Genomic DNA, 25,008 nt, shown 5'->3' on the forward strand with positions numbered 1-25,008 from the left:
AATCAACTATTTATTTTTTACAAGTTATGAAGTCCAAATGGCACCCTATAAAAAAAACGACCCTCCTAACATCTAGGATCTTTGACAAGCATTTTTGCATGAGATCCTCAAAAACAGCAGAGCAATCCGGCATAAAGACAGTCCGACTAGCATTTTTGCAGCAGAACCACAAAAACAGCAGAGCATCCCTGTCATATAGATGATCTTTAGCCTTTTTACTGAAGATCGTTTAAAATGGTTCTCCTGCATATGGATCTTTGATCTGCATTTGCAACAGCAAAGTACTCCTGTCAAATCCAGGATCTTTGACTTGCATTTTCAGTAATTTAAATAAAAACTCCTGTCAAGCTACGACTATCATTTTTGCAAAATATAGTATGAATTCAGCAGAGTACTCCTGTCAAATCCAGGATCTTTTAAGAAATAAACATAACTGGAGTCATACGGAGCATGTATGGGTTGCAATTTTTTTTATTGGGTCATTTTTGTTAACATTCCTATTAATAAATAAATACATATAAATAATATATATGAATGAGGTCGATCTTCTCCACTTGGTTAATTGAAAAGTAGCTCGCCTGCAGAAAAAGTGTGGGCGCTGGCTGCTATAGAGGATCTTTGACTAGAATTTTTGCAGTAGATTAAAAAAAAACAGTATAGTACTCACGCCATAAAGCACAGGTGTCAAACTCAAGGCCGGGGGGCCAAATCTGGCCCGCCACATTACTTTACGTGGCCCGCGAAAGCCTGGATATAATATGCGTTAATAAAATGATTAATATTCTCTTACTAAATATTTCTTTCCCTTTTGACATTAAAACTCATGTACTGCATGCAATTGCATATTTTTAAAAATTAAATATCAAAATATATTATGTACGCCAAAAATATTTTTTGTTAAAATAAAGATAAATACTTAAATATCTGCTTAACTTGTGATTTTAAAACAAATTATCAAATTGTAGACTAAAATTGACAATAGATTTTACAGTTAAATTCCGCCGAGTTATTTACCTTAAAATCAACTTTGGTATTGTTTTTTCCCCCATATACAGTAAGACACTAAAACATTAAAAAACAAACAAAAAAACCAAAAAAACAAGATTTTACCGCTAAAAACATTGGTTTTGTTTTTCCATTCCATTTATTCTATTTTTTTTATATATTATAAAAAAAACACTGCTTTTACTGTAAAATTCTGGTGATTGGTGAGCTAACAGTTTTTTAAGTAAAATTTCAAAAAAAATTTTTGCAGCTTATGTAAAAAAATATATTGTTAATGTATTACATGTATATTCATATATTACTCATTGTTAAAAACGGCCCTGAGGGCAACCATAACTGCCATAGAGGATCTTGACATGTCATTTTTTGGGGGTGAGTACTTTACTCAGGATGCTCTTTTGACGCGGCTTCCATTTACGTTACAACTTGACCAACTATTTTTGGTGACTTGTGGGGATGTTAAATGCAAAGAGAAGTCCGTTGTAAAAAGTCTTTATTGGTTAAAAGTCACACAGTATCTTCTCATCTCAGCTCACATCTGCACTCTCACGCTTGGCTTTGTGTTGGAGGCTGGAAAAAGAGAGATGTTTTGTCCATTTGCGCACTAAAAAGCGACAGCAAATGGTACTTGTTACCTGCGGAGGTAGGAGTGGACGTCTGAGAAGCCGTGGTACTGAGCCAGAGGGAACAAGATCCCCGTGGGACAGCGGCCCTCTCGCAGGCGGCAGAAGCTGCAGTTGCAGATACCTCGGCAGGGAGGACAAGTCCAGTCCTGCACGTTACAAAATGGTCCAAAAATCAAGGGTAAAAGACGCCATTTGGCCAGATTATCTTGTGACAAAGTTATCCTTCAAGTGTTCACACCGGATCAAGGAGGGCCTTCCTGATGTCCTCCCCGTATCGGTTCCTCAAGCACGGCCCGCAGAACTGACCCTGGATGCCCCGACACTCCTGGTGGCGGCAGCAGGTCTTGGTGTCAACGGTCTTCTGACGGCACTGGTGACACGTGGAGCCCTGACAAGCAAAAACCAGAACAAGTGTATAAAATAGTTTTAAGTCTAAGTCCAAAATAGATGGATAGATATTCTAGTTTCTTCAAAATAGCCACCCGTTGCTCTGATTACTGATTTTCACACTCTTGGCATTCTCCCCATGAGCTTCAAGAGGTAGTCACCTGAAATGGTTTTCACTTCATAGGTGCGCTTGAAGCTCATGGAGAGAATGCCAAGAGTGTGGAAAGCAGTAATCAGAGCAAAGGGTGGCTATTTTGAAGAAACTAGAATATAAAACATGTTTTCAGTTATTTCACCTTTTTTTTGGTTCAGTACATAACTCCACATGTGTTCATTCATAGTTTTGATGTGACAATCTACAATGTAAATAGTCATGGAAATAAAGTAAACACATTGAATGAGAAGTTTGTGGAATCATTATATATATATATATATATATATATATATATATATATATATATATATATATATATACACACATATATACATACATACATACATACATATATATACATATATATATATATATATATATATATATATATATATATATATATAGAATATAAAACATGTTTTCAGTTATTTCACCTTTTTTGTGACGTGTGTTTTTTTTAACACACACACATTCATAGTTTTGATGTGACAATCTACAAAAAGTAAATAGTCATGAAAATAAAGAAAACACATTGAATGAGAAGGTGTGTCCAAACTTTTGGCCTGTACTGTATATTAAACATTTTTAAGAGTTAAATTTTAAAAAGACTTAAGTCATCTGCATATTTACTGGCTGTGCATACAGACCGAGAACAGGTGGTAATAAAAGAGACAGAACCCACAGTAACTCTGTTGTAGACTTTGTCGGTCATGTTGTCTGCCACCAGTTGCAGCTGGTCCTCAGTGATGTCCTCCACGGGCCTGATGATGTGAGGCTTGCTGTGATTGGCTCGCGGGGTCCCACGTCTGCGCGGGGCTCCACGAACCTGCAACACACACATCGGGGTAAATAGTACAATAAAGTGAGCCGTTCCGACGCCATCTTTGATAATACCCTTGTCTTCCAGAACCTACTTGAAGAAGCTCCTCCTCCAGGCTGAGGTCCACATCTGCTTCCTGGGGGGCCTCGTGTCTTCCTATAGAGCGGGTGTGTCTGCGGGATGAGCGCTCTGGGTTCCTTCTGGACTCCTTTCCAGAGCGAGGTGGACGCTTTTGCTGAGGTTGTAATTCACATTAGTGGAATTTATTCTGGTTTAAGGCTAATATTATGCAAAGCTGCTTACCCCTGCTTCTACAGCTCTTTATTAGCTGGGCAATATATTGTCCCACAAATTATTGACAAACAATAATATAGTCAGCATTATAGTTAGAGTGTCCGCCCTGAGATGGGTAGGTTGTGAGTTCAAACCCCGGCCGAGTCATACCAAAGACTATAAAAATGGGAGCCATTACCTCCCTGCTTGGCACTCAGCATCAAGGGTTGGAATTGGGGGTTAAATCACCAAAAATGATTCCCGGGCGCGGCCACCGCTGCTGCTCACTGCTCCCCTCACCTCCCAGGGGGTGATCAAGGGTGATGGGTCAAATGCAGAGAATAATTTCACCACACCTGGTGTGTGTGTGACAATCATTGGTACTTTAACTTTAATTTAGAGAGCCCCTGATGTAATCGTAATAAACAATAATAAAGGAAGTAAACCTTTTAAATTATGTAATAACCTTTGACCTTTCATTAGTGAACTTCTGATTATCCTAAATAAGTAAAAAAAACAAAACAATGACAGTAAAATTAACTCTCAATCTCCGTTAGCAAAAATTGTACTTGAATTATTATTGAACATCTTAAAGTGCAGTTTTTACCCTTTTTTGTTGCCATCACCTTAAAACAAATAGGGCCTACCGTATTTTTCGGACTATAAGTCGCAGTTTTTTTCATAGTTTGGCCGGGGGTGCGACTTATACTCAGGAACGACTTGTGTGAAATTATTATCACATTACCGTAAAATATCAAATATTATTTAGCTCATTCACGTAAGAGACTAGACGTATAAAATTTCATGGGATTTAGCGATTAGGAGTGGCAGATTGTTTGGTAAACGTATAGCATGTTCTATATGTTATAGTTAATTGAATGACTCTTACCATAATATGTTACATCAACATACCAGGCACGTTCTCAGTTGGTTATTTATGCCTCATATAACGTACACTTATTCAGCCTGTTGTTCACTATTCTTTATTTATTTTAAATTGCCTTTCAAATGTCTATTCTTGGTGTTGGGTTTTATCAAATAAATTTCCCCAAAAAATGCGACTTATACTCCAGTGCGACTTATATATGTTTTTTCCCTTCTTTATTATGCATTTTCGGCCGGTGCGACTTTTACTCCAGAGCGACTTATACTCCGAAAAATACGGTACTTGCTCATTGGTCATGACGCTCATTCGATGCTCAAGTAACAAAAATTGAAGGCAAATGTACATATTCACATCATCAATGAATCTTCCGTGGTGAAAATGTTATGCTTCAAACTAAGTAAAGCTGGTCGATTATGGCAAAAAATAATAGTCACCATTATTTAAATTGATATTGAAATCACGAGTATTAATTCATTTGAAAACATGGGTATTTATTGTACCACCAACATTTTTATTTAAATATAATTTAAAAGTCCAACTGGATATAAATTAGTAACAAATAAACTCAATAATAACAGCAAAAACAATAGATAAAAATGAACAATATCAATATGAAAAAATATTACAACTAAATGTTTTCATTTCTCCATGTTTACACTCGACCACTGGGAAGTGTATTGTGTCATGAATAAAACTTCATAAAATGCAAAAATCCTCACATTTAATGGTGCAATACATCTTCGGACAATTTTGAACACTATTGGGTAAATGGTGCTTGTGTAAGGTACTGTTATGAAACCTTTATTTTGTTAGCGCAGTCAGATCAGATGTTGCGCACAGCGCTATTATTGTGAAGGGGATAAGTGTGCTGCTGTCCTGAGCTTGACGAGTAAGGAAAGGAGTTGAGGCTGTTAAGGAAAAAAAAAAAAGAGAGCCGCTGTCCTGTTTGTACATTGATCTTACATCCATGACGCTCACAACCACATAAGAAGATTAGATGTGTTGTGGGTTTATGGATTGTTCTTGCTAGCTTTAGCTTTGTAGTTTAGTCACTGTTTTCAAGTACACGTGTTTCAGGTCTTGGACACATTTTTCCAAACAAACGTTCCAATTTCCTCCCAATGACAGCATTTCACAATCGTCAATTTCCCTGATATTGTGTGTTTAACTGCGGATTCTGTTGTATTGGCCAATTATGTGATTCTTTCCGCTGTTACGTCAGTGCGGTAATGCCTTACCTTTTTGTTGTGTTCAATAATTATTGATTAGGCATATAGCGTTGTGTCTAAGAAAAAGTAGCAAACATGGTGAGATCCCAAACTTCTTTTTTTCCACTCACACGCCCACTTCACCTCAATAATGGACGCTTTTGACCTCCCTCCCTCCTCAGCGACACCTGGAGTCGAACTTTTGCTTGCATGCAGAACGGCCCCAGGCCTATGAACACTACATCAACACACCCAAGACAATGGGCCTATACACCCCCCTCCCCCCCTGCCCCACCCCACGCCTTCACCACCGCTTGATTCCCCTCGGGGTGATGGACGGCTGGCAGCGCTTCATAGCAGCAGTCGACCTCCAGGGCCCCAACTCCCCGCCGCTCTGTTGCGAGTTGTCGTGATTATATGTAACATGTTTATGTGTGCATGGCATGGAGGTTTTTTCCCACTCCGGACTAGGCCCCCTTAGGAGCCCAGTCTAGATTGTATTTTTTTATTCATCTTCTTCCCCAGCGTTTGACCTTTTTCTCATCTTTTACGGGGCGCCTCTGGCGACCCATCAGCGTTCCTGTTCTGTAACCCTGTACACCGTTTGTTTGTCTAATCTTGAACGGGTTTGTGCTGAAAACATAGTTTCGTTGTACTTGTGCAATGACAATAAAGTCCTATCCTACTTATTCATTTCACCGTTACAAACTTAGGAATGTGCATGCTTGTTGCACAGACCAAATAGTCTTATTTTTTCTCGATTTAACAGCCAAAATGATGAAAAAAAGCCACCAAAGGACACTTTCCATCATCTACGTAAAGAGTTTCTCACCTTAGATGATTTTGCTTCTGGCTTTTTCAGAAAAGCAGCACCTCCAGGCATCTTCTGCAGGTCGGCCATCAGCTGAGCCAGCTGCCGTCAGAGAAGGAAGAGGTCCAGCTTTACCATTGATGCTTCAGCAAAAGAAAGATTCCTCCATCTTACCATTGCTTTGTTGGCTCGGATGTTTTGTTCCCTCTTGGCCAGAAAGAAGTCGGACGCATCTTCGCATTCTTCAGCTGCTCTGGTCTGGTCTTCCTCGGATGTAACACCTTCGTCCTCTGTCTGACTTGTCTTCACCCTTGTCTTTTGCAGCCACTCTCCATCCTCGTCTTCATCCTCATCGGTGGAGTTTTGGTCTGACGGAGCCGAGCGAAGCGCCACTCTCAGTTTGAAGGTTTTGGACGTAGTTTGCTTGCAGGGAAGAGAAGGTCGGCCTTCATCTTCACCTTGCATGTCAGCGTTCTAAGGAACAAAAGCAAACACACTTTCATCGCGTTTGTTATACGTTAGAAGACATTGATAATAATAATAATAATAATAATAATAATAAGTTTATTATTCTTCGGTCAATCGTCAACAAAATAAACAGTTGTACATTCATAAATTGAAAATGAAAATGTTGCAGACCGAAAGGGATTAGGCTGAAGTTGAACACTTATTGCGCCTAACCCTATAAACAATGTCAAGTACAAGATGAACTTCCGAAAATTATTAAATGTCCTTTGTACAACATATTATAAATACACATTATACACAACATAAACACAGTTCAATTATATACACAATGAAGGCATGTGAAATATCCTTGTACACGTGTTAAACCTTTGCACCAATTTATATACTATACACAAACAATTATACTTTTATTATTATTTATATCCCATATTTAGTATTTGAATTAACATTGATCATAGTAGCACCATAAGTCAACAATGGTTAGGGGTAGAGATGTCCGATAATGGCTTTTTTGCCGATATCCGATAGTCCGACATTGTCCAACTCTTAATTACCGATTCCGATACCAACCGATACCGATATATACAATCGTGAAATTAACACATTATTATGCCTAATTTTGTTGTGATGCCCCGCTGGATGCATTAAACAATGTAACCAGGTTTTCCTAAATAAATCAACTCAAGTTATGGAAAAATGCCAACATGGCACTGCCATATTTATTATTGAAGTCACAAAGTGCATTATTTTTTTTAACATGCCTCAAAACAGCAGCTTGGAGTTTGGGACATGAGGAGGTTGAGGTGGGCGGGGTGGGGGGTGGGGGGGTAGCGGGGGGTGTATATTGTAGCGTCCCGGAAGAGTTAGTGCAGCAAGGGGTTCTGGGTATTTGTTCCGTTGTGTTTATGTTGTGTTACTTTGCGGATGTTCTCCCAAAATGTGTTTGTCATTCTTGTTCGGTGTGGGTTCACAGTGTGGCGCATATTTGTAACAGTGTTAAAGTTGTTTATACCTCCACCCTCAGTGTGACCTGTAAGGCTGTTGACCAAGTATGCCTTGAGCGAGCGCGTCCAGATTCGTGAGCGTGTAATACAACGTGTGCACGCGCATTCACAAGTGCATGCGTGTCATACAATCTGCGTGTGCGTATCTGAGGTGTACGTACATTTAACCAACCACGGAATACGCCGCGCAATTTAAACCAATCAGAAACAACGTACAGCTGAGGTGTTTGAAAGAGACCCACTACATCACACACACACACTGACTTGTGTGTGTGTGTGAAAAGCCGTAGATATTATGTGACTGGTCCGGCACGCAAAGGCAGTGCCTTTAAGGTTTATTGGCGCTCTGTACTTCTCCCTATGTCCGTGGGTTTTAAAAAGTCATAAATTTTAGTTTTTGAAACCGATACCGATAATTTTGAAACCGATACCGATAATTTCCGATATTACATTTTAAAGCATTTATCGGCCGATAATATCGGACTGCCGATATTATCGGACATCTCTACTTAGGGGTGTGCAAAAAAAATCTAATCACTTCTCAATCGCGATTCTAATGCATCCGGAATCTGAATTGATAACTTTCAAAAATCAATTAAAAAAAAAAAAAGTATCAATTTCAAAAAAATGTTTTTAGGCCATCTGCTTTTGACTAGAAGGAGCTTTTCTAACCTGTAAGCTGTTATTATATTAAGTAGTAATACATTGTGTCAATCATTTTGAATCGAAGATAGTGTTGAATTGAGAATCGATTCTGAATCAAATAGTCACCCACGTCAGTGTTTTTAAAACTTTTTTGAGCCAAGGCACATTTTTTTAATTAAAAAAATACGGACGCACACCACCAGCAGAAAAGGTTAAAAAATGAAACTTCACCAGGTTGTCGTGCCTTATTTTGAGTTTGTTGTTGTTTTCCAGTGTGTAATGCGTTAGTTCCTGTCTTGCGCTGTTATTTTGGTGGCCCTTCCTGTTTTGTTGGTGTTTCCCTGTAGCAGCTCCATGCCTTCTTTTGAGTGCTATTCCCCGCACCTGCTTTGTTTTCGCAATTAAGACTGTTTCAGTTGTGCGGACGCTATCCTCCTTGTGGGGACATTGTTGATTGTCATGTCATGTACGGATGTACTTTGTGGACGCCGTCTCTGCGCTGCATGCTGCAAGTCTTTGCTGTCGTCCAGCATTCTGTTTTTGTTTACTTTGTAGCCAGTTCAGTTTTACTTTCGTTTTGCATAGCCATCCCTATGCTTCAGTGCCTTTTCCTAGCGGGACCTGCCTTTTGTTAAATTTTGGATTAGGCGTTGCATACTTTTTACCTGCACACTGTCTCCCGCTGTGCTCTGCATATTGGGATCACAACAAACCATCCTCGTCTCACCCGAGACGTAATTAACTACCTGCTGCCACCTACTGATATGGAAGAGTATTAATGGTTACCCTGCTGAGCTCTACACAGCACAGACACTCGGCAACGGCATATTATAATTATTGATTTGCAAAAAAAATTTTGGGACCAGTTAGGTGAATTTGCATAATTTCCCACAGCACACCAGACAATATTTCACGGCACATTAGTGTGCCCGGGCACAGTGGTTGAAAAACATTGACCCAAGTAATCGGATCGAATCGTTGGGTGTTTTAAGATTCACACCTCTAAGAGGATACTAGGGTGAAGTTAGCTTCCTATTCCAATGGTGGCCGATACTTTTCACTTGAAATATTAAAATCATTGAATAATTGTGTCACTTATAGCGTAAAATTACAAAAACGTAAACAATGTAATAAAAGTTGTGTAAATATTCGCTATCGCAAAGTTGGCTTTGAACGTGTAAAAAGAGTTGTCTGTAATGCCCCCTTGCCTTTCTTTATACTCACCACTAGTTGGCGCCTTGCAGCCACTGATCATGTTATTCTGCCTTGAAGTCAACAACGACGGACCACACTCCCACACTTGCTCAGAGCTACCAAGCTTTACACTTTGAGTGTGACAGTCACGCAATTTAACCCTTTTTCACGCTACACTTGACATTCACTACTCAATTTAAAAAAAAAAAAAAAACTGATGCAGCTGGGTTAGGCTCCAGCACCCCCCCCCCCCCCCCGCAACCCCGAGAGACAAGCTGTAGAAGATGGATGGATGGATTAATTTTAGCAGCTTGCCGTAGTTTGAGTAACTCTGATTGATTGTTCGAAATAACCAATCCCAGACCAAGCCATCAATCCACTGTTCCTACATTTAACCAACCGCGGAAGACACAGTTTAAACCAATCACAAACAACTTAAGGCGGGTCTTGGCGTCTCTCTTTCAAGCACCTCAGCTGTACGTTGTTTCTGATTGGTTTAAATTGCGTGGCGTCTTCCGTGGTTGGTTAAATGTACGTACAGTACACCTCAGATACGCACAGGCAGATTGTGAATGCGCGATCACACGTTTTATTACACGCTCACAAATCTGGACGCACTCGCTCAAATCTTACACTGCAGAAGTCACGTGTAAGTAGCCAGCCTATCAAGGGTTCTTTCTGATTAAGCGCAGACATACAACTTAGAGCACTCGTACGTGGATCTAAAACACACAAACGGATCTGATTACACACACTCGGATTTATATATAGGCACACAAATTAGTACACGCTTTGTTTTTAATGAATACTTAGGCCTACTGCGCTACTGTATTTTAATGTTGGTCATTATGGGGAAAGCACAGTTTTTTCAGACGTAGTACTTGGTGAACGAAAAGTTTGAGAACCACTGATCTAGTCTATATTTGAGAAAAAGTTAAATATTGATTTTTAATCTACATATTAACTAGTGTGGTCTACTTTCCTAAAAAAAATGGGTTAATTGTGTCTATTACCTTTTCACAAATAGATTGGGTTTTTTTTACGATTCCTTCCACCATATTTATTTATATTTCTGTGATATTGTTGTTGGTTTTGTCGTTATATTAGACTAGTTAGAAAATTATGATATTTTACGTAAAAAGTATCAGTATCGATGATCAGTATCGCCCTACGAGGCTGGTGATTTACTAATATCAGATTCGTAGATTAATTATATTGACAGTTTTTACGATTCTTTCCACTATATTTATGTTACATTGTCGTTGATTTTGTCGTTACATTAGACTAGTGAGAAAATGATATGACATTTTAAGTAAAAAGTATCAGTGTCGATTATCAGTTTCGTCCTACGAGGCTGGTGATTTGGAAACTAATATCAGCCTCGTAGATTAATTGTATTGACAGTTTTGTTTCCCCCACTTCTTCTTAAAACAGTCAACAATAAAAAATTAAAATAAAGTACATGTGTATCAAAATGAAGACATTTATAACACAAACACACTGGACCTGGTTGAAGTGGTCACTCAGCTCTTCTTCACCAAAACCGTAAAATGTTTCATCGTTCTCAGAGTCTTCTGCAAAAACCTCCGCCAGCTTTTCCGTCAGGGGGTACATCGTAAACTTTAAAAGATGATTTAAAAAGACACAAACAAGTTGACATATGCAACGTCTGGGTTGTGTTAGCGAGAGCGGCAGCGAGAAACTACGACTAATTAAGCTGATTGAAGCAGGAAGCGCTTGTTTAGTCGACAAGGGACAAGCTTGACACTTATTTCGGTCACTCTTCTTAAGGTCCGCCCGGGTGAAAAACGCTGAAGAGCAAAACACGCAACCTAGGGACTGAAAGTAATTCAAAATTGCGTCGTTTGAAGATATTGACAAACTGTATGTAGTTGAACTCCTAACTTTCAAAACGTTCGACACTTACAGGTAACGTGCTTTACTTGAATGTTTGATTTGTAGTATGACATTTAAAAAAGCAATGTTGTGTATGTTGCGGTAAATGAATTGATCTTTATTATCTTTTTAAAAAGGCTGACTTGTCTGATGCAAATTGTATTGAATCTAATTGAAGGTGTACCTAATATAGTGGCCAATACGGCGCCCAGTAGACTTAGACTTCCTTTTATTGTCATTCCAATTTGAACTTTACAGTACAGATAACAACGAAATTTCGTTGCATTAGCTCGTAGTAGTGCAGGATAAATAAATAGATTACTGTACAGATCAATATATTGCGCTTTTTAAAGTTAAAGTACCAATGATTGTCACACACACACACACACACTAGGTGTGGTGAGATTATCCTCTGCATTTGACCCATCACCCTCACCCTCTGGGAGATGAGGGGAGCAGTGAGCAGCAGCGGTGGCCGCGCCCGGGAATCATTTTTGGTGATTTAACCCACAATTCTAACCCTTGATGCTGAGTGCCAAGCAGAGATGTAATGGGTCCCATTAAAAAAAGTTGGGAGAGTGGCCGTGCTAGCAATCTGAGGGTTACTGGTTCAATCCCCACCTTCTACCAGTCACGTCCGTTGTGTCCTTGAGCAAGACACTTCACCCTTGCTCCTGATGGGTCTGGTTAGCGCCGTGCATGGCAACTCCCGCCATCAGTGTGTGAATGTGTGTGTGTGAATGGGTGAATGTAGAAATAGTGTCAAAGCGCTTTGAGTTCCTTAAAAAAAGGTAGAAAAGCGCTATACAAGTACAACCCATTTACCATTTTTATAGTCTTTGGTAGGACTCGGCCGGGGTTTGAACTCACAACCTACCGATCTCAGGGTGGACACTCTAATTTGCGTATGCATCCACGTTTATGGATGTATGTTTTATTGTCTTTATATTCCAGCGAGTTAATACGTTCTTGGGGGGGAATTGAGGGAATTATTTTGATGCGTTCAAGAGTCTTATGGCTTAGGGAAGAAGCTGTTACAGAACCTTCAGGTTCTGCTACGGAGGCTGCGGAACCTCTTTCGAGAGCCCAGCAGTGAAAACAGTCCTTGGTGGGGGGTGGGAGGAGTCTCTACAGATTTTCTGAGCCCTGGTCAGGCAGCGGCTTTTTGCGATTTCCTGGATAGGAGGAAGAGGAGTGCTGATGATCTTTTCCGCCGTCCTCACCACTACATCATTGGTACTTTACTTTACTTTACTTTACTCTCTGCATAGACTTCCAGTCTGAGGCACTGCAGGCTCCAGTTCAGACAGAGATGCAGTTGGTCAGTAGGCTCTCTATGGTGCCTCTGTAGAATGTGGTGAGAACGGGGGGAGGGAGCTGTGCTCTTTTCATCCGACGTAAAAAGTGCATAGGGACCAGCTCATATTGTCAGTTATCTGCACCCCCAGGAACTTGGTGCTGCTTACGATCTCCACTACTGTGTCGAAGAGTGGAGTATGGCTGGACTGGAGCCTCCTGAAGTCGACGATGATCTCCTTGGTCTTGTCGACGTTCAGGACCAAGTTGTTGGTTCTGCACCAGTCAACCAGATGTTTCAGCTCCGTTGTTGTCACGGATGAGGCCCACTACTGTTGTGTCGTCAGCATACTTCACAATGTGGTTAGTAGTGGACCTGGCGCAGCAGTCATGGGTCATCAGTGTGAACAGCAACGGACTCAGGACGCTGCCCTGGGGGGAGCCGGTGCTCAGGGAGATGACATCAATGTTATCAGGTCAGACACACACACATACATGTACATACTGTACTTCGAGGAGTAAGGAGGGTTTCCAGTCAGAATGTATTGATCTTTATTATCTTTTTAAAAAGACTGACTTGTCTGATGCAAATTGTATTGAATCTAACTGAAGGTGTACCTAATATTGTGGCCATGATGGCGCTGAGTGCCATCAATGTTATCAGGTCAGACACACACACACACACACACACAGACACACACACACACACACGCACACACATGTACATTCTGTACTTCGAGGAGTAAAGAGGGTTTCCAGTCAGACTGAAAGATACAGTTTTGATGTATTCCCACAGCCCATTATTTGGTGTGGGCTTCCTGCAGGTGTGCTGTGCATGTGGGAGTGATGCTTGATGTGGGAAACTCCCTCTACATTCCCATGAAATGGGGGGGAAAAAAACCCTGCTCAGAGTGACCATGATGATCTTGCGACGGTGGGGCCTTCTGCTGGCACTGGGTGAGTCAACTTTTCTATTAAAGTACCCCATAGTTCATGCAATAAATGACGGTGTGTGTGTACATTTACATGTATGAAAATATTGTTTATTTCAACAATTAGCTGAATATTTCTGCTTTGTGTGATGTGGTTAAAGTCAGAAATTATTAGATTTTTTGCTGTCAACGTACTGATAGTATTCTTAAAATGTTGCTATCAAAAGAATAACAATGAATCTTTTAGACTTCTTCAATCATAAATGATCATTTACCTTGTTCCGTTCAGTTCAGTTTCAGTTTATTTGGAACATGCATACGATACAATGTAATGCATCACACAGTTCCAGTTGTTTCATTACAGCACCTCCGAAAAGGAGTAAGAAGAAGCAGAGTTTATTTAATCCTACCCCTTTTCATAACATAGCAGTTTCATCCAATGTCCTTGTCCTATGTAAAAGAACAGTGAACAAATAAATAATATACCATAGTAAGCATACAAATATTAAATACCTAAATAATCTTTCTCAATATAAAAAAGAAAAAGAAATAGCTGACGGAATAAAATAAAATAAAAGTGTTTTATAATAATAAATTATTATTATTATTATTATTATTATTATTATTATTATTATTAATACCCCAAAAGGGACAAGCGGTACAAAATGGATGGATGGATAAAACCCCTTTTTTAAATCCAAATGGATTATTTCTATCTTCATTCATGTAGTGTGTGTGAATGTGAGTGTGAATGTTGTCTGTCTATCTGGGTTGGCTCTGCGATGAGGTGGCGACTTGTCCAGCGTGTACCCCGCCTTCCACCCATGTGCAGCTGGGATAGGCTCCAGCACCCCCCGCGATCCCATAAGGGACAAGCGGTAAAAAATGGATGGACATCTTTATTTAAATTTATTAATTTAATACAATTTTCTCCAATTTCCTTGTTCTCTGTAACAGAACAGTGAACAAATAAATAATAATATACCATAGTAAGCATACAAATATTCAATACATAAATAATCTTTGTCTCAATAAAAAAAAAAAATTGTTGATGGAATAAATAAAAAAAAAGTTTTTTATAATAATAAATTATTATTATTATTATTATTAATACCCCAAAAGGGACAAGCGGTACAAAATGGATGGATGGATAAAATCCCTTTTTTTAAATCCAAATTGATTATTTCTATCTTCATTTATGTAGTGTGTGTGAATGTGAGTGTGAATGTTGTCTGTCTATCTGGGTTGGCTCTGCGATGAGGTGGCGACTTGTCCAGCGCCTTCCACCCATGTGCAGCTGGGATAGGCTCCAGCACCCCCGCGATCCCATAAGGGACAAGCTGTAGAAAATAGATGGACATCTTTATTTTTAATACAATTTTATCAAATTTCCTTGTTCTCTATAACAGAACAGTGAACAAATAAATAATAATATACCATAGTAAGCATACAAATATTCAATACATAAATAATCTGTCTCAATAAAAAAAAGGGGAAAAAAATTGTTGATGGAATAAAAAAAAAAAGGTTTTTATAATAATAATTTATTATTATTATTATTATTATTATTATTATTATTATTATTATTAATACCCCAAAAGGGACAAGCGCTAGAAAATGGAAGTGTGTGGGTGTGTGTGATTGTGAGTGTGTTGGCCCTGTGATGAGGTGGCGACTTGTCCAGGGTGTACCTCGCCTTCCGCCCATGTGCAGCTGGGATAGGCTCCACAACCCACCGCCACCCCGTAAGGGACAAACAGTAGAAAATGGATGGATATCTTTATTTAAATGTATTAATTTAGTACAATTTTATCCAATTTCCTTGTTCTCTAACAGAACAGTGAACAAATAAATAAATAATATACCATAGTAAGCATACAAATATTAAATACACAAATATTCTTTGTCTCAATAAATTAAAAAAAAGGGAAAAAAGATTGTTGATGGAATTTAAAAAAAATAAAGTTTTTTTATTATAATAAATTATTATTATTATTAATAATACCCCAAAAGGGACAAGGTGTAGGAAATGGGTGGATGGATAAAACCCCTTTTTTTTAAATCCAAATTAATTATTTCTATATTTATGTAGTGTGTGTGATTGTGAGTGTGGATGTTGTCTGTCTATCTGTGTTGGCCCTGCGATGAGGTGGCGACTTGTCCAGGGTGTACCCCGCCTTCCGCCCATGTGCAGCTGGGATAGGCTCCAGCATCCCCCGCGACCCCGTAAGAGACAAGCAGTAGAAAATGGATGGAATGTTGTCTGTCTATCTGTGTTGGCCCTGCGATGAGGTGGCAAGTTGTCCAGGGTGTACCCCGCCTTCCGCCTATCTGCAGCTGGGATAGGCTCCAGCATCCCCCGCGACCCCGTAAGGGACAAGCAGTAGAACATGTAAATCTTTGTTTAAATGTATTAATTTAATACAATTGTAAATATAAACAAACATTAACATTTATATAGCGCCTTTCTAGACACCCTTTAGTTGTTCACTCTGCAGTCACACACTGGTAGTGGTGAGTTACATTTGTAGCACATTCATTGACATTTATACGGCAGTGTGGGCTTCATTGGAGCTATGGTGGGTAAAGTGTCTTGCCCAAGGACACAATAGCGGTGACTGGGATGGAGGAAGCTGCGTTTCAACCGTCAACCTTGCTCTACCGCTTCAGCCACTGCCTACAACATGATTTTCCCAAGAACTGCCAGAATTTTTTGCTCACTGACTGTTCTGAACTCCTATTTATATGCCACCATTTAAATAAGAAGTATTTTGCAAGCCAGAAGAATGCCATGTCATGCATGTGTAATTGTTGCAATATTTGAATTCATTTGAATATTTCTTAAAGTTCTGAGACAGTTTTTGTTGGGTTATAACAGTATGTGTATTCAGATTTTTCGGTTTGATACACCTTCATACCGATTTCTCAAATGGGGCATTCGGTGTGGAAGCGGAGCTTTAGGCTGGTGAGAGTAGCAGCTATGGCGATAATGCCAAGGAGAAGTCAGAGCTTGAAAACCCACTCATGTCGTTAATCCACCTGTTTTTTAACATGTGGCCTCCAGGTGTAATATACCATGGAAAGTGTTTTCTTTTTTTTTCTTTTACATCAACTTAACATATTTTCTTTTCTGCCTTTTTATTTATTTATATATATATATTTAATTTGTTTACACAATTCATTGCTTTATAGTGGTACCTCAACTCACAAGCTCTTGTTTTGGTTGGCTCAATTTAATTGGTGCTTGACCCTCACAAAAACAGCAGAATTGCAACATGTAACATGCCTTTTAAAAATATCAAAACAACTTTAGATATGAAATATTGTATGAAAAACAATACAACAGGATTATAGTAGTTTTATGAAGTAATGTAATATAATAATGTACAGCATTTACCTTGGAGAGTAGACTTCTACGGTATCTCCTAGGGGTCGGTGAAATGATACATTTTTAGATGGATCGCACTTGGGACACGAGCGATTGTAGAATTGGTTAGTAAATGTTAATAATCGATTATAAATTTATTGTAAATTAAGTAATGCAGACAGTTGAAAAATTTGGGTGACCGCAGAGAGCCACATCACCGAGATATCCGACCAGCTCCTTTTATGTTCCAGTTTTGCAAATTTTTCCATTAAATTAATAAATGTAATGGGCATTACTTCAACTGTTTCTTCTTACAAATGCACTGTGTTTAAAAGTTGCAAGTGATGAACGCTTATTTAGTGAAAGGAAAGCAATGTAAAACTGCATCAATATACATAAATTAAAGATGCATCAATAATAATCGATTTGTATTCGAATCGTAGCTCCTTATTCGTAATTGAATTGTGAGGTACCCAAAACTTCCACCTCTAGTATCTCCCTCCAGCTGTTTCTCCGTCAAACACACCATCAGCAGCTTCCCTATATTTTCATGGATAAATATCTGCCGTTTAGATATTATTTTAACATTCTCTGCTCCCTTATTGACTCATTCTGCTTAAGTATGGTGCAGACTAGCAGTGATACTCTTGAATTGCTTCACCGAGCAAGCTAGCTACACACTCTTTCATGTTTTTGAAGATTTCCTTATTTTATTCATTGAATATCATCCACATTTTCTCAGCACTGTCTTCACATTCACTTGGAAAACAAAGTTATTTCGTGCTTCAGCTATAAGCTAATGCTGGTAAGTAAGACCAGATGTTTTGGTAGAATCTCACAGGGTTCATTGTGGCATTTACAACCCCAACTAATGGTGGGGAAGCTTATAACTAAAATGTTAGCTTGAAACACTTTAGCTAAGAGACAGCTCTTATTTTAAAACATTTTTAAGTGAAACAAAACACTTGCTGAAACCGAATCAATAGTGCCTCTGATGGTTGCAGCCAAGTAGTGCACTTCAGTTTTGCTTCAAATTACTTCAGGGTGCAATTAATCGACAATCAATTCCACACACCAGTAGTAAATAATGCTGTCTTCTAAGTTGTCTGTCTGTCCCTAACCTGTCTGCGGTTGTGTAAATAAACACTCTTGAATAGATTATGAAACCCATCCCAAATCCACATAAAAAGTATCCCTGTTGTCTTTAAAGGGGAACTGCACTTTTTTGGAATTTTGTCTATCCTTTATAATCCCTATGTAATTTTATAATGTATTTTAACTCGTAAAATACAGCAAGTACAAGGTGGCTAACAATGCAGCTATTTCGCCTTCTAAAAAAACATCCCAAAACCGCCAACATAACTCCATATACATCTCGTGACCTGAATTCTATCCAGGTATTAGTGATATTGTTACTTTAAGTGTTAACACAGAGGAACTACTTTTAGTGGCGCTGTGATCACAGCTGTTGTATTGACATACTTTAGCTGCTACATAGGCGCTGAGCTGGTGAAAGTTAATTCTAGATTATAAATCATGCCTCTTACATGTATAGAAGAGAGTTGTTGTCATGAAACGAGAAGTTGGTCAACTTTGACATTCAACTCATACCTAGAGATGGTGAAACAGAAATGAAAAGACGCTCATTTGTGGCCACTTTTTTTTTTTTTTTACCTTCGGATGGATTATGATTCATTCTTCACCCAATTGAGAAGGTAAAAAAATCCCATCAGTCGACATCCCAGTGAGAGCAGACACTGTACACTGATTGTTTTATTATTTTCGTAGTTTGTATATCTTTTTAAGTGTTTAGTTAAGAGGGCTACTTGCTGGATCTGCTTATCACTCAGCATCTAAAACTTGTACTCATCCTCCCTATTTTCAGGCTCAAAAATATAAAGTTTTTGATCATCATGGGGACGGCGTGGCGAAGTTGGGAGAGTGGCCGTGCAGGCAATCTGAGGGTTACTGGTTCAATCCCCACCTTCTACCATCCTAGTCACGTTCGTTGTGTCCTTGAGCAAGACACTTCACCCTTGCTCCTGATGGGTCCTGGTTAGCGCCTTGCATGGCAGCTCCCGCCATCAGTGTGCGAATGTGTGTGTGAATGGGTGAATGTGGAAATAGTGTCAAAGCGCTTTGAGTTCCTTAAAAAGGTAGAAAAGCACTATACAAGTATAACCATTTACCATTTATTTACCATCATTTGTCCTAAAGTCGTCTCTGTTGTCTCCCACAAAGTCTGCAATGATAAGTAGTGTTGTTGTTGAAGGGAAAAGCGAATGTTGTGATGCTTCTGTAAAATTAAAACGCCGCCGTATGATTAAAACGAGCAAAATACGTAAATATTGTTATTATGAATGTGCCTACATTACATATGAACTTTCAGTGTGAATATTAAATGTTGATGGATGTTTTCAGAGCACTTTATAGGCTGAATAGAGGGACTCTCATTGTTGCTAAGGATTATTATTTAGATTGCATTAAAAAAAAACAACCTATGTGTTCTTGTCTTATGTAAGTATTGTAAATCAGTGGTCCCCAACCTATTTGTAACTGCGGACCGGTCAACGCTTGAAAATTTGTCCCACGGACCGGGGGGGATGTTTTTTTTTGTTTTTTGTTTTTTTTTGTCATAAAAAAATACAATCATGTGTGCTTACGGACTGTATCCCTGCAGACTGTATTGATCTATATTGATATATAATGTAGGAACCAGAAATATTATTAACAGAAAGAAACAACCCTTTTGTGTGAATGAGTGTGAATGGGGGAGGGAAGTTTTTTGGGTTGGTGCACTAATTTTAAGTGTATCTTGTGTTTTTTTATGTTGATTTCATAAATTTAAAAAAATAGTAATGATTTCCAATTTTTTATTTTTTTTAAATTTCTTGTTTGGCCCGGTACCAATCGATCCACGGACCGGTACTGGGCCGTGGCCCGGTGGTTGGGGACCACTGTTGTAAATGATAGGCAAAATTCCCAAAAAAGTGCAGTTCCCTTTTAAGCATGTTGATCTTTGTGTAAGTAGTTTGTGGTATTGTGCCTCCTAAGTGGTAGTATGCTTATCAACAATAACGTTTCTCCTCCCAGAATGCATCTTTCTAGGTGTCTTCAGCCAGGCTCCCAGTCAGAAAAGGCAGTGTGCCTTCCAGGTGAAGCCGAAAGACAGCAGTTATTTAGCGGAGGGAAACGTCAGCGACTCGGTTCAGGTGTGTGAGCGCACATACTGCTGCGTGGGCTATTTCTTCATTGGGGCAGGCCCGCCACAGGTTGATGTGCTCGGTAAGATGTGATACCATTGGCGATGACCATCCAGCTGCAAAATCACCACAAACCAGGTGTCTCTATCTTCTGTTGCAGCTTGTAATAAATTAGAGAAATCTTGCCCGGATGCAACCTGCAAGCCGCAAACCCGTGTGAAGCGGATAGCTAAGTGTGTGTGCAACACAGACCTCTGCAACAGCAACATTACCTGGACTGGTGTCAGCAACAAAATCTGGACTGGTGTGATACAAAAGCACGGGTCCACTGGCATTGTGGGTATGACTGTTTTACCTCTTCTCAATTTGTTAACATACTGTATCCAGACAGATAGGATGCGGGGGCAATTTGGATATTTTTTCATTCTGTAAGCAGGCTAGTGCATATAAGCCAAAATGTTATTACAAGACTAAACAGTCTGCATCTGAACTTTGTGATGTACACTATATTGCCAAAAGTATTTGGCCACCTGCCTTTACTCACATATGAACTTGAAGTGCCATCCCATGGAATTGTCCAAAATGTTTTGGTATCCTGGAGCATTCAAAGTTAATTTCACTGGAACTAAGGGGCCAAGCCCAACTCCTGAAAAACAACCCCACACCATAATTCCTCCATCACCAAATTTCACACTCGGCACAATGCAGTCCGAAATGTAGCGTTCTCCTGGCAACCTCCAAACACAGACTCGTCCATCAGATTGCCAGATGGAAAAGCGTGATTCATCACTCCAGAGAAGGCGTCTCCACTGCTCTAGAGTCCAGTGGCGACGTGCTTTACACCACTGCATCCCACGCTTTGCATTGGACTTGGTGATGTATGGCTTAGATGCAGCTGCTCGGCCATGGAAAACCATTCCATGAAGCTCTCTGCGTACTGTACGTGGGCTAATTGGAAGGTCACATGAAGTTTGGAGCGCTGTTGCAACTGACTGTGCAGAAAGTCTTTGCACTATGCGCTTCAGCATCCGCTGACCCCTCTCTGTCAGTTTACGTGGCCTACTACTTGGTGGCTGAGTTGCTGTTGTTCCCAAACTCTTCACTTTTATTATAATAAAGTTGACTTTGGAATATTTAGGAGCGAGGATATTTCACGACTGGATTTGTTGCACAAGTGGCATCCTATGACAGTTCCACGCTGGAAATCACTGAGAGCGGCCCATTATTTCACAAAAGTTTGTAGAAACAGTCTCCATGCCTAAATGCTTGATTTTATACACCGGGCCAAGTAATTAGGACACCTGATTCTGATCATTTGGATGGGTGGCCAAATACTTTTGGCAATATAGCGTAGGCAATGTAGCGTTTTTAAATATGTTTTTATTAGTACGGTTGGTCTTAAATTAGCAAAGAGTTCGATTCCTACGACTGCAATGTAAGTTAAAACTAATAATCATTAACACCTAAATCAGTCACACTGTGCACAGAAAACATGAAAATACTGTAATAAAATGATTAAACAAAATGGTTATTGTAATTCGTAACAAAAAAAACGTTCCTGTGGTTACAAGGGAGGATTAATTATCATTGTCCGTCTCATAGTAGTTGACTATTCCACAAAATTATTAGGACCTGCTTTTAGGAGGGTAGAGTCCACCCAGATCCTTTTGTTCTAATTGATGAGAGTTGACTAGAATTGACACTTAACAATTTATTCTACAAAAATGGAGTAAGTACAAATAACAGAAATACTAGCGCTGTGAGAGAATAAACCGAGCTATCAAAATGTTGAAACAGCTTCTTAAAGGGTCGCCCGTCTCTCATGCTTTTGTCCACCTCGTTTGCTACGCCTTAACTGGTATCGAAACTGAAAGTTAAATTGGCGCACACACCTTCACTCTTTCTCCAGGCTTGTAATTCATGACACTATTAATTATAATCCATGTGTGTGAGAGTGCATAGATAACGAAACAGGGTGAGCTCATCACGCGTGTTTCTCTTCTAGTAGAGATTCTGCTTAAAGGTCGCCCTGGGGGTGTGGGGTGTCCCCACATCTGCGGTCCTCTCCAAGGTTTCTCATTGTCCCATTGGGTTGAGTTTTTCCTTGCCCTGATGTGGGATCTGAGCCGAGGATGTCGTTGTGATTTGTGCAGCCCTTTGAGACACTCGTGATTTAGGGCTATATAAATAAACATTGATTGATGATTGATTGATAAAGGTAGAAAATATTCCTCTAATATGTTTTATAGGTACTCTTTTTATTAGAGATGTCCGATAAATGCTTTAAAATGTAATATCGGAAATTATCGGTATAATTTTTTTAATTATCGGTATCGTTTTTTAAATTTATTTTATTTTTTTATTTATTAAATCAACATAAAAAACACAAGATACACTTAGAGTTAGTGCACCAACCCAAAAACCCCTCCCTCCCTCATTCACACAAAAGGGTTGTTTCTTTCTGTTATTAATATTCTGGTTCCTACATTATATATCAATATATATCAATACAGTCTGCAAGGGATACAGTCCGTAAGCACACATGATTGTGCGTGCTGCTGGTCCACTAATAGTACTAACCTTTAACAGTTAATTTTACTCATTTTCATGAATTAGTCATTTCTATGTAACTGTTTTTATATTGTTTTCTTTCTTTTTTATTAAAGAAAATGTTTTTAATTTATTTATCTTATTTTATTTTATCAATTTTTTAAAAGGGCCTTATCTTCACCATACCTGGTTGTCCAAATTAGGCATAATAATGTGTTAATTCCACGACTGTATATATCGTTTTATATCGGTATCGGTTGATATCGGTAATTAAGAGTTGGACAATATCGGAATATCGGCAAAAAAGCCATTATCGGACATCCCTACTTTTTATCCTTCAAGAGCGGCTTGGACCGAGCACACAGCCAATGTTAAGTTATCCACTCATTGAGCAACTTACGACGTCTTATTTTTTCACGTTCATTTTCTTTTACAGTCTGCCCCCAGAAGAGTCTGCCTCACGCTTGGAAAACCTAATGAAGTGCAAAAAGTTAACCAATAAGTAGGGGCGTACTGATCCAACATTGATGTCGAAAATCGGTCTGATGTCAGCAAAAAAAAAAGAATAAGTATGGGATGATATTGGCTTGCATGTAAAATCTCCAATTACAAGCTGTGATACTTTTACTTGTGGACAGCCAGTTCACATCTAAATGTCCTCCAATAAGCGTTATTTTCTTCTATTTTAGTCACGTCATTTTACAAAAGGTAGACATGGTAGGCTGCTAGGAGCTAGCAGCTACACAACAGATAAGCAGGCAATAGCACACCAGCTAGAAATACGTAATCATAATTGAACAACTTTGCAGTTTAAAACTTCAAGGTTGTCAATATGAAGTATTGCAATAATTATAGTTGCATATTAATTACACATACAAAGTCTCCAGGGCAGAAGCGTGTTAGAAAGTATCCAGTAAGAAACGTGTCAGCATTTTTCAACTTGCTGTGTCATGACCTTGATTTAATGAATAATTGTTACCACGAGGTTTCGCCCAAAAACAAATTCACTCCACTTTAAAAGCACACATTTATCTTAAGAGAGAGAGGGCGAGTGAGTGAGTAAGTGAGAGGAGAGAGAGCCAACTGCGCCCCTGAGCCGGAGACGTGACAGTGGAGCAACTTGAACCTGTGAGTTATGTTATGGTCTAGTCGCCGTCCACTTATTCAGCATCTAATATGGGTAATATTTCAGAAAAACGCTGTATTATTCAATGTGTCCGCTTCTGTTTTTGCCGGACGTCGGAGCACGGCGCATCAATTGAGCACGCCACATCAAGTCCGCACAGAGCAGAGCGGATCGTGCGGGACAGGAAGTAGTGAACAAAATACAAAATAAAACATTGGGTTAATTTTCAAAATAAAATGCACTGTGTTTACGGCGGATCACATTTTTCTCACAATAGAGGTTTAGATATAAAGTTTATTGTGACTTTGCTATTACTGTGTGGGTTAACAAAATAATAATAATAATAATAATGATAATAATGATAATAATAACAATAATAATAATAATAATGATAATAATAATAATAATTATTATTATTATTAATAATAATAATAATAATTTCAGCATTCTGGGGATGTAAGATGTAGGTTATCTGTTAGGAATATTACCATCTGTATTTAAACTTGATTCATGTTGATTATGCCTGCAGCACAATGCCAAAAAAAGAAAGGATACAGAAAAGGAAGGAGAAGGAGCGCCAGGAAGCAGCTAAGGGTAGCAGACCTCTTAATGCATGGCTAAAATTGATGATTTCACTGCATTTCATGGAAGCCCTGAATTTACATTGAGGAGCGTATTTGGGTATGGGTGGCCTCCATCCTACAGCCCTCGACTGGCCCCTGGTCCATATTTTTGGCCCTGTATTGCGTTTCAGTTGTTTAGTCTGAGCATTAATTGAAAAAGACCATAAGTTACAACTTGATGGTGTTTTCATCAAGTTAAGGGAAGAAGGACAGATTTTCACAGTGAAGTTTTTTCCATTTGGGTATTTATTTTTGTATTTTTTTTCAGAGTTCATGTTGCACTGTTCAATGTTCAATATTAGAGTGCTTATCTTTAACAATAAATAGCCTAATAATAAACCAGTGTTTTGTTGCTTTTCATGTCTTCCAAGCCTATGATAATGTGAATTAACTCATTATGACAATAATTTGTTGACACAAAAGAAATGGCAATCACTTTTACCTACAAAGGACACACAGCTAAGTAGTTAGCTTCCTATTAGCAAATTAAATTTTACATTAATTTCCATATTGTGTAAAGGACCAAAAAAAAAT

The 25,008-nt window shown here is 38.9% G+C and overlaps 2 protein-coding genes across 4 annotated transcripts in view; one reads left to right on the forward strand and one right to left on the reverse strand.

Annotated features, from left to right (window-relative positions):
* Positions 1–1,481: 1,481 nt before the first annotated feature.
* LOC133643250 (cell division cycle-associated protein 7-like) lies at positions 1,482–11,242 on the reverse strand. The gene is made up of 8 exons (XM_062037700.1): positions 10,988–11,242; positions 6,345–6,644; positions 6,192–6,272; positions 3,087–3,227; positions 2,855–2,998; positions 1,870–2,019; positions 1,641–1,777; positions 1,482–1,575 (listed from the first exon to the last, which is right to left on the reverse strand). The coding sequence occupies exons 1-8, from the start codon at positions 11,093–11,095 to the stop codon at positions 1,533–1,535; spliced, it is 1,104 nt and encodes a 367-aa protein (XP_061893684.1). The 5' UTR covers positions 11,096–11,242; the 3' UTR covers positions 1,482–1,532.
* Positions 11,243–11,244: 2 nt separating this feature from the next.
* Positions 11,245–25,008, forward strand: part of LOC133643249 (anti-Muellerian hormone type-2 receptor-like) — a 32,222-nt gene continuing 18,458 nt past the window's right edge. Inside the window, exons 1-5 of one of the 3 annotated variants that reach the window (XM_062037699.1) lie at positions 11,245–11,410; positions 12,826–13,149; positions 13,498–13,630; positions 20,066–20,257; positions 20,336–20,515. In XM_062037699.1, coding sequence (XP_061893683.1) covers positions 13,558–13,630; positions 20,066–20,257; positions 20,336–20,515 — 445 coding nt within the window. In that variant the 5' untranslated portion in view covers positions 11,245–11,410; positions 12,826–13,149; positions 13,498–13,557. Of the gene's footprint in view, positions 11,411–12,825; positions 13,150–13,474; positions 13,631–20,065; positions 20,258–20,335; positions 20,516–25,008 lie in introns of those variants that run through there. The other 2 variants (XM_062037697.1, XM_062037698.1) reach the window with 2 other exon arrangements.

Source organism: Entelurus aequoreus, linkage group LG26 (assembly GCF_033978785.1).
Source record: "Entelurus aequoreus isolate RoL-2023_Sb linkage group LG26, RoL_Eaeq_v1.1, whole genome shotgun sequence".
In the NCBI taxonomy this organism is placed as follows: domain Eukaryota; kingdom Metazoa; phylum Chordata; class Actinopteri; order Syngnathiformes; family Syngnathidae; genus Entelurus; species Entelurus aequoreus.